This window comes from Excalfactoria chinensis, chromosome 24 (assembly GCF_039878825.1).
Source record: "Excalfactoria chinensis isolate bCotChi1 chromosome 24, bCotChi1.hap2, whole genome shotgun sequence".
NCBI lineage: Eukaryota > Metazoa > Chordata > Aves > Galliformes > Phasianidae > Excalfactoria > Excalfactoria chinensis.
Window position 1 is genome coordinate 3,294,209 of NC_092848.1, and position 10,076 is coordinate 3,304,284.

The 10,076-nt window shown below is 60.9% G+C and overlaps 1 protein-coding gene across 10 annotated transcripts in view; it reads right to left on the minus strand.

Moving 5' to 3' along the window:
• Nucleotides 1–533: 533 nt before the first annotated feature.
• GPATCH8 (G-patch domain containing 8) overlaps nucleotides 534–10,076 on the minus strand; it is a 28,803-nt gene continuing 19,260 nt past the window's right edge. For all 10 annotated transcript variants that reach the window (XM_072356717.1, XM_072356716.1, XM_072356721.1 and 7 more), the window contains 2 exons: nucleotides 6,008–6,138; nucleotides 534–5,359 (listed from right to left, as the gene is read on the minus strand). In XM_072356717.1, the coding sequence (XP_072212818.1) occupies nucleotides 1,693–5,359; nucleotides 6,008–6,138 (3,798 nt within the window). In that variant the 3' untranslated portion in view covers nucleotides 534–1,692. The remainder of the gene's footprint in view (nucleotides 5,360–6,007; nucleotides 6,139–10,076) is intronic.

Genomic DNA, 10,076 nt, shown 5'->3' on the forward strand with positions numbered 1-10,076 from the left:
GGGTCACATCCTCCCTCCCGCCCCCATCATTATCGCTGCGCTCAGACGGAAGCGCTGACCGCCACCAGCCCCCCCCACCTCCACAACGTCCCCCCGGAGCTTCGCGGTGCTGCCCCGGAACCTCCGCAGCGCCCAGAGCTCCACGGACCCCCCAAAACATCCCCCCAGCCCAGGATCTCACTCCTTCCACGCCCCCCGACCCCCAGATTCTCTCCCCCCCCCCCACCTCCAAGGTCTCCCCCCTTCCAGGCCCCCCCCCCCCTTCCAGGACCTTTTTCCCCCCCAGCCGTTCTGAACCCCCTCCCCAAATACCTCCCCCCCCCCCGCAGACCCACAGCTGCTGTTCCACAAACCGTCGCTTTATTAGAAAGCCCCCCCGAGTTGTACAGCATATATATAGATTTATATCTCTCTTATGTGACACAGTTAAATACAGGCCGGCAGCGCTCGTTAAGCAGCAGGAGGTTTAACGAGCTGTGGGTCCCCGACACCCCCCAACTCCCCCCCCCCACCCCGTGCCCCCTCCCCCACCATCCGCCCTCAGTGCAATTCTGTACGTTAAACAAAAATAGAGATATCCTATAAATTAATGGGGCCGGGCACAGCGGAGCCCTGCTGCCACCCCCACCCACGGGCAGCAACGGGGCCGGATCCTTCCCTGGAGGAGCCCCTCCAACAGCTGGGGGTCTGCAGGCCCAGCACTGCATGGAGCCATGGGGACGGCCGGGAGGAGCGAGGGTGAACTGCAGGCCCCATTGGGAACCCATCCATGCCCCATTGGGAACCCATCCATGTCCCATTGGGAACCCATCCATGCCCCATTGGGAACCCATCCATGCCCCATTGGGAACACATCCATGCCCCATTGGGAACACATCCATGCCCCATTGGGAATCATCCATGTCCCATTGGGAACCCATCCATGCCCCATTGGGAACCCATCCATGCCCCATTAGGAACACATCCATGTCCCACTGGGAACCCATCCATGTCCCATTGGGAACACATCCATGCCCCATTGGGAACCCATCCATGCCCCATTGGGAACCCATCCATGCCCCATTAGGAACACATCCATGTCCCACTGGGAACCCATCCATGCCCCATTGGGAACACATCCATGCCCCATTGGGAACCCATCCATGCCCCATTGGGAACCCATCCATGTCCCATTGGGAACCCATAGGGAGTCTCACTTCAGCCTGTTGGACGTCCCAGTGGGGTCCCACTGAAGCCCATGGAGTTCCCATCGGATGTCCCACTGGAGCCCAGCGGAGTCCCATTGGAGCTCACTGGATGTCCCACTGAAGTCCAATTGGAGCCCATTGGGGGTCTCACTGGGGTCCAACCCGATGTCGTCTCACAGCCCACTGCAGGTGCCACCCGGTGTCCCACTGGAGCCCATTCCATGTCCTACTGGGGACCCCCTGGAGCCCAACTGGAGATCCCACTGGAGCCCACCGGATGCTGCCCCACCAGAGGCCTCTGGGGGCGCCACCAGTCGATCCATTGAGCCCATCGGGGTCCCACAGACGTCCATTGGCGGCCCCGTCGCAGCGCCCCACACGTGTGACCCCTCCGTGTTTCTTTGGCCGCTCGAGGGTGAACGTGAATCCCATCCTCGCCTTCCAGCTGGCCCAGCTTCACCCCGAGCACAACAGACGCCGTTCCCCCGCAGCGGCTCCGTGCCCTTCATGTGCCGTGACTCGGGGGGTGCTGCAGGTCCTGCCCTGAGAAGATGGGGTGCAGCAGAGGGTGAAGGTGCAGCGCCGTGGCGGCGGCGGCGGCGGCGGGCCGTGGGGCGAGGAGCGTCGGGTAGAGAGCGTGGGGAACGGGGTGGAAGGTGAAGGGAGCCGGGTGGATGGCCGAGGCCGGAATGATGTGAATGGGGTGGCTGGTGAGGAAGGTGGCGGGGTGACCCGGGATGATGGAGTGGGTGAGGTGGGACAAGGAGATGGGCGTCAGGTGGGGCTGGGGGATGTGATGCACCTGAGCCAGGGGCTGCGGGTGGGGGTGGGGGTGGATGCCAATGGCGGCGGCGGCGGCGGCGGCGTGGTGCTGCAGGATGGCGTGCTGCACCGTGGTGATGGACGTGGCCGAGGCGGCCGCCGGCTGCGGGATGTGGATGGGCTGCAGGGCGGGCGCCGCCGGGGCCAGAGCGGCCGACGCAGGGAAAGCCTTGACCTGCTTGGCCAGCAGCTGCTGCTGGATGTGCTGCTGCGCCGCCTGCTGCAGCTTGCTGTACTTCTCCATCTCCTCGGGCGTGAAGGTGATGGGCTGGCTCTCCAGCGGCGCCAGCGAGGAGTCCTCCCCTCCGTCGTGGTCCCCCTCCATGCCGGGCTCGCCGCCCTGTGTCACGTAGCCAGGGAAGTGCTCCACGTCGGGGACCAGCGGCATCATGGCCGCCTCCACGGGCACGGGCTGCCCGCCACCGTCCATGGGCTCCAGCGCCTCGGCGTCTCCCGGGGCCGCGAGGAAGGCGTGTGGCAGCACCAGCTCCCCGGAGCCAAAGCACTCGGGCAGCGCTGGCGCCTCCATGGGGACAGTGGGCAGCTCCTCCTCACGCTTCTGCTCCTCCGCGGCGCCGTCCCCCGGCAGCGGCTGCCCACCCAGCGCCGCATCCTCTGTCCCCTCCGAGTCCGACAGCTCCTCGCCACGCTCCACGCCGGCCTCCTCGCACCTCTTGGCGCTGGGCTTCCGTACTGTCGGCAGCTTCCCGATTAAGGGCAGAACGGGCTTGTTGCCCAGGGAAGGAGGGAGCTTCGGGCCGAAGTAGCCCTGCGGGGGGTCCTTCAGCTTGATGCCCACCTTGCCGGCCCCTGCCAGCATCTCATCAGCCACGCAGGGCTTCTTCTCCACCTTTCGGGACTGCACCTTCTCCAGGAGCAGCTTGGCGGTGACCGAGTTCCTCTCTTCAGGGCTGCAGTCTCCCTCCGAGGCACGGCTGGTGCCCGAGCCGCTGTTCTGGGACCCCCTGTGCTCCTCCCCTTTGCCATCCTCCTTCTTCACGGCCCCTTCGCCCCGCGCCGCTCGGAAGTAGTGCGGGGACTGGGAGCGGTAGATCTTGGACCTGATGAAGTCTCTCCTCCCCGACCTCCTCTCCTCGGGGCTCTCGTGGCCTCGCGAGCCCTTCCTGGAGACCGACCGCTGCGAGTGGCTCCTGGTGCTGCGCCCGCGGCTGTAGCTGCGGCTGCGCTTCCAGCTGCGGCCCGTCACGCTGCGGCTTCTCCTCTTGCTGCGGCTGCGGCTGCAGCTGCTGCTCCGTGTCCGGCCCCGGCTGCGCGTCCTCGACCTCCTGCTGCGGCTCCTGGACCTGCTCCTGCTGGAGCTGTAGTCTTCAGAAGACGAGTACTTGCGCCGCTTCGACCTGTTGTAGTCCGAGTCGTCCTCCGAGTCCTGCGAGCGCTTGGAGCAGCGCGACCGCTCGCTGTAGTCGCTGTAGCTGTCGGAGTAGCTCCTGCGCCGGCTGTAGCGGCTGCGGTCGGACGAGGCGTCGGAGCTGCTGGAGTAGGAGCGCCGCGATGAATGCCCGCGCCCCGACGCAGAGCGGCTCTGTGAGCGCTCGCTGCCCGACCCGTAGTCGTCACTGTCCCGCGAGCGCTTCCCACCTGAGCCCTCGTCGCTGTCCTCCTCATCCCCGCTGCTCCGCCGGCTGCGGCGCGGCTCCAGGCAGCGTCGGCGTGCAGCCCTGCGCTTCTTGGGGCCGTGCTCGGGGCACGAGGCACCGCCGTCCTCCTTCCTCCCGCTGCTGCCCTCCTCCGCCGACAGCGACTTCCTCTGCGAGTCCTGCGAGCCGCGCTTCTTCTTCTGGAAGTGGCCGCACTCCTCGGCCAGCTCCGCCTTCAGCGCCCGCCCCGATTCGGTCGAAAGGGAAGATTTGGCTTTTTTGTGCCGGTGCCGCCTCCGCTTCCTGGGTTTCTCCTCGCCCGGGTCGGCTTTGCGGCTCTTTTCCTCGGGTTCCTCCTTGTGTTTGCGTTTGTGCCTGCTGGACTTTTTGTGCTTCTTTTTCTTCTTGTGTTTGTGGGATTTGCTGGCTTTTCCCCGTCCGCTTCCGCTCCTCCCGCTCTCGTCGCCCTCGCCCTCCTCCTCGGCCCTGCCCTGCAGACCGCCCTCCTGCTTGCCCAGGCACAGAGATCTGCTCTCCGCTCCCCCAGAGCCGTCGGTGACGCTGTCGGGCTCCTTGGCTTTGCTCCCCTCCCCAAGCTCTGCGCTCTGGATGTTCTCCCTGCACGGCCCGCCCGCATCCTTGCATTTCTCAGCCCCTTTGCCTTTCGCATCTTTGTTGCGGGAGAGCTTGAAATCGAAGTACAGAGGATTACAGCTGTAGGAAACAGACGGCTCTGCCTTGGTAAAGATGAGGAGCTCCGAAGGCCACTGCAGAGTGGTGCTCTCGTCCTTACTCAGAACTGGAATGAAGGGCCCCGGGGGCGGCCTGGGCCCCTCTGGGACATCCTTACAGCTTGGGACAGGCTGGGCAGCATCGCTGGGCACGCCTGGCTCAGGCAGGCTGCTCTCTGCCAGGCCCTTGCTCTCCTGTGCGCTCACATCTTCTATGGCTTCCTTCTGCTCTGCCTTGCCCTGCTGAGCGCTGCTTTCAGGCACACTCTGCTCCTTTGGCTGCGTCGCGCTCTCGGCCGCCTTCTCTGCGTGCTTGCTGGGTTTGGGTTTGGGGGAATTTCCCTTTCTGATTTCATTTGTGTTTTTTTTGTTCACGTTTTCAGCTTCCATTTGTTCTGTGGACTTCATGAAAAGCAGGAACTGGAAGTTGGGCTTTACTTTACAGTGGGCCGGGGGGATATAATGGTAGTATTCCGGTTCAACTGCCGTCGGCCCGTCCTCTCGCCTCATCTTTTTCAGCTTAGACAGCGTGGTGGCCAGAGACCCGCTGTCTTTGTCATGGTCGTCATCCTCTGCCTTGCCATCCGAACTGTTTGTGCTTTCGCCCTCTCCGGCTTTCTGCAGGCCCCCTCCATCCGAGGACCCCTTCTCATCAGCTTTTGCTCCATCTGCGGAACTCGATTCATCCACGTGGTCCTTGAAAACCGAAGCGATGGTCTCCAGCTTCACCGGAGTCTTCTTGGCAAAGGAGAACGACACGCCGATCTTCTGCAGCGGGGTTCCCAGTGCACCCTTAATGCCAAAGCTGACGGCTTGTGCTGCCTGCAGGGGCGCCTGGCCTGGCACGGAGCTGCCACCGCCCTGCCCCACATTTAGGAAGCCCCTGTCTGTGCCCATCTCCCCGCCTGCGCCCCACGACTGGGTGAACGAGCTGCTGTTGGCCGCAGCGTCGTCGTCGTCCCCACCTTCCTCATCCACAGCCACAGTGGTGGTTCTGAACATGGGGCCGCTTCCTGGAGCGCTGCAGGAACAAGAGAAAACGTTGATGGCTGCCTGTTTGGGTTGGAAGGGACCCTTAAGATCACCTGGTTCCAATGCCCTGCTATAGAACCTGCCTTCTACACCAGGTTGCTCACAGCCCCATCCAACCCGGCCTTGAGCGCTTCCACAGGGCACCCACAACCTCACAGGGCAACCTGTTCCAGTGTTGCACCGCCCTCACAGTAAAGAACTTCTTCCTAATATCTAGTCTAAACCCACACTCATCCAGTTTAAAATCATTTCCCCTTGTCCTATTTCTACATGCCCTTCTAAAAAGTTCCTCCCCAGCTTTCCTGTAGGCTCCCTTTGGGTCCTGGAAGGGCTATAAGGTCCCCCCAGAGCCTTCTCTTCTCCAGGCTGAACAGCCCCAGCTCTCTCAGCCTGTCCTCGTAAATCTAAAGTCACACTTCACCTCTCCCAAGTACTCCCATGCCCAGGATTATCGCCATCTGAATGCTTGGGCACCATCACACAACAGCAGGCAATGATGTGGCTGCCGGGTAACACAAGGTGGGAGCGCTCGGGGGCAACAGCTCAGCAAATTCCCTCCTGCCAGAAGCACAGCGCAGCGCTGAACCTCGGCTCTCCATCAGTCAGTGCAGCCCAAGCAGGTAACGGCCTCACTCACCACTCAGGCTGCCTCCGCTGCTCGGCCAGCTCGTGCAGACGCCGCAGGGCTCTCTCCTGCTTCCTTTCATCCTTCCGCGATCTGGAGGAGACGTTACGAGCAAACTCCCTTTGCTTGAGATCTTTCAACCTCTGAGGCAAAAGAAAGCGGGCAGGGATTAGAGGAACGCTGCCAGCCCCAGGGCCACGTCCTGAGCTGGGGGCAGCTGAGCCCAACACGGCACCGGGCAGCGGAGAGGAGAGGCAGCAGCTGGCCAGCTGGGCTACGGCTTCATGCCTGCCCACACGCTCCCAGCCAGCACGACCAGCTCTCTTTAGTGGCACAGTAAGGCTGTTTTCAAAGCAACAAGCAAATTCTGGAAGGGAAAAAAATAAAAGCAATAATAAAAAGAAAGGGCTGCAAACGTACAGCACGAACAGCGCGCGGGTGGGGGACAGAGCGGGAGCTGGTGTGGAAATCACCCGGGTGTTACGTCTTACAAAAGCAATGTACAGGTTACATTGGAGAAGGTGCCAAAAATCCCATGCAAGTGATCCCAGTGAGCAAAGAAACAATCCAACACACAGCACAAACAGCGCCCTGTGCTCCGGGCAGCAGCTCCGAGCTCCTGCTGAAACAAAGGCTGCAGAACGCCGCCAGGGCTTCGGGGGGCAGAAACACTACGAGCCCCTGAGACCCCCAACAAGAAACCCAGACCCAAGGAACGTCAGCCATCACTGAGGGGACCTGGCTGTCCCATTTTAACAGCAACTGAACAACAACTGAAGCTTCTGCAGGTCCTGGTTTGAAGCAGTAGGACAGGAGGCCGCTGCTCTCCCTCCAACGTGGGCAACAGTTCCCAAGCTGGGCACTACTCAGAAGGTAAAGAAAGCTGCCAAGAATGACATCTGCCGCCCTAAGCACTCAAATTCTCTCTGTTCTGTTCAGGGTTTCTGTGCACGATCTTTCAGAAGGCCCAATTTCAGCAAACAGCACGTATGAAGCGTTGATGTTTCCCACCTGTCGGGTATTTCACAAAGGGTCTCAAAGACCAACAGCATCAGAGCAGGACGGAGCTGGCGAACCCAGCGTGCCAGCCTGGGGAATTAGCAAGCCCAATGTAAAGAGAACATTGCTTTGTGAAAAGGGGGAGATCGGACAAGACAGAGGATTCTCTCACCTAATCGCAGTTACTGAACATGGTAGAGCTTTACCAAAACCAGAGGGAAGGACAGACAGAGAATACAGCTACAGACAGCGGCGGAAAGGAACTCACTCGTGTGATCTGGGCTCCGAAATTAGAAGGGTTTGCTTTCAATACATCGTCTGACAGTGTCCCATCACAAAGAGAAAAAGAAAGTGAAGATATAACGAGGGTGGAAGAGAGAAGAAACAGGAAGCAAGCGTTACGAGGGAGCTGCAGGCGTGCTGGCTGCTAGCTACGAGCGGGAGCCAGGCAGCACAGCCGTGGGGCTGACACAGGGGGTGTACACACACACACACACACACACACGGATACACACACGGGTACACACACACACACAGGTACACACACACACACGGGGTGTACACAGACACACACACACACACAGAAGCGATCCCACCCAGCGTGACAGAGCGAGGGCTGGAGGGTCTGCGGGGTGTGGGATGCTGAATTCCTTGCAGGGCTGAGCGGTGCTGTGCTGGCAGACAGGCTGCGGGCTGGCGGGGGCTGCTGCCTCCACCGCGTCTCCCTGCATGCTGACCTCTCTCTGAGCAAGGCTGGCACAGAGCATGAACTCCAGCTGCACCGCAGCTCCCAGGCACCAAGCACGAGGCGGCAGTGAGCTGCCATGTGACTGCAGACAAGAGCCTGCCGCGCTGCACGGAGCGCTGGGGATTTCTCACTGCCCAGCACAGACACAGCATGCCCAGCTGCACCACGCTGACCTGGGGGGGAGCCGGGGACCTGCACTGCAGCAGGAGGGCACCAGGACCTCACTGGGCAACTGGAGATGCAGAATCTCAACCGCTGCACTGCACTGCACTGCCGCCCTGGAGCAACCCATGGAACAGATGGAACAAGGAATGTCCCGTTCCTTCACTGCACCTGGAAGCAGCAACTCCTCGGTGCGAGGAGCAGCAGCAGAGCTGTTAATTGCAGCCGTGCCCACTGCTGTCCCCTGATGCAGCCAGAGAAGAGCAGCAGGTGCAGCCATACAGCAAGGAGAATGGAGGAACGCGGTGCTCCTCAACACAACGCAGCTGCCGGCCCTGGCAGAAAGCTAGCCCAGCTAAACCGCATCTAACCCAGACTTACCCTCAAGAAACTCCCCTTAATCCCGGGCTGAGCGTTCACTATCCTAATCCCCAGATCCCCACGTCACTCCTGGGATAGCACCACACGTGCTGCCCTTCGCCCACAGCCCTGTCCAGGAAAAGCAACGTGGCGCAGCAGTGCAGCCCTACCTGCAGAGCAGAGCCCCGTCTGCCACAAACCTTCACGCCGTGTGCTCAGCAGCACTCCTGTCTCTTCAGCAGCATCAGGGCTGCCCGCTTCTAACCTCCACTTCATCCCCTCCTGCTGCCGCGGGGTTTGTGAGCAGAGCCGTCTCTCCTGGAGGGCATCGTGTCCCACACGGCTCTGCTACCCCGAGCCCTTGGCTGCTTCCTAACAACAGTACTTGCAGCCTCCTTTCCAGCTCAATTACCAAGGAGACCAACTTTCAACAGGAGTACAACTGAGCTCCTAAGGAGCGGGCTCTCCTAATCTGCATCTGCTCAGCTCTCAGCATGGATGAGGTGCTGATGGGTTGTGTGCTGGCCGTGGCACACAGCTGTGCAGCTCCTCCCCCCGGCTCACACAGCCACTCCAGGGGGCATCATGGGTGTGAAAAGGTGCAGAAAAGGGAGGGCTGAGCACACAGACAGCCTGCTGGTGGGCTGGTATCACAGCGGCCTTCACTGCTCAATGCACATCACTCTGCAGGTTCAGGCCCAACAGTTTATCTCAGCGTCAGGTGGAAAGGAAAGGAGACCCGGGTAAGAGGATGGTGGTGCAGAGGGAACAAAGCCACTCCTTGTGCTCCCTGCACTGCTCACAGCCACAGCCCAGCCTGCTGAGCCCGCCTGCAGCACACAGGAGCTGCACGGTGAGGTGGGAGCAGCTCACATGGCAGCACAGCCAGCACAGCATCGCTCCTCCCCACCTCTCTGCCAACCTCACTAACAACAGCACTTCTCACTCCATACCTCTCACTAAATAACAGCACTTCTCACTCCATACCCCTCACTAAATAACAGCACTTCTCACTCCATACCCCTCACTAAATAACAGCACTTCTCACTCCATACCCCTCACTAAATAACAGCACTTCTCACTCCATACCCCTCACTCTTTGCTGCCATGTCTTCTGGGAGGGAACTGCAGCACAAGCTCCAAGGATGGCAACCTCTGCCTGATAACTTTACGCAGTGCAAACACAAACACGGCTTCCTTCTGGCCATGGGTGTTCTTTGCACAGTCACAAACCAAGTGAGAAGAGCAGAGGGAAGGCAGCAGAGGGAAGGCAGCAGGGAGCTGAGGCTTTACGTCACTTCTTCCCTGCTAAGTCCTCCGCGCACCACGAGTGCACAGCACACAGCAGCCCTGAGCCAGCCCCATAATGCTGACTCGTGGCCGTGCTGTGAGCAGACACCGCTTCCGTCCTGGACACCAAGTATGGTGGAGGCGCTCCCAGCTGTCCTGCAGCCGTGCTGTGCTGGAGATGTGAGTGCTCAGACAGCACAGCTCTGCACAAAGCAGGACCTCACTTGGCCAGTGACGGTGCTGGCAGCACAAGGCTGCTTCCCCACATCTCAGCACCAGAAACGGATCCCACAAAGACCCCAACAGCAGCAAGAAAGACTCGCACAGCTGCGGGGTCACGTCGCAGTTCCACCCCTTTGCCCCCTTTCCCTCAGATTGCTGCTTTTCAGACCAACATGTGCAGTGGGGGCTCAGACACCACCAACGCCACGAGAGCAGCGTGTTGGGAAGCAGAGGAGCAGCTCCTCCCCAGCACTGCTCGGTGTGGGAGCCGTGGAGGTCGGTCCAAAGGAACCCACAGGG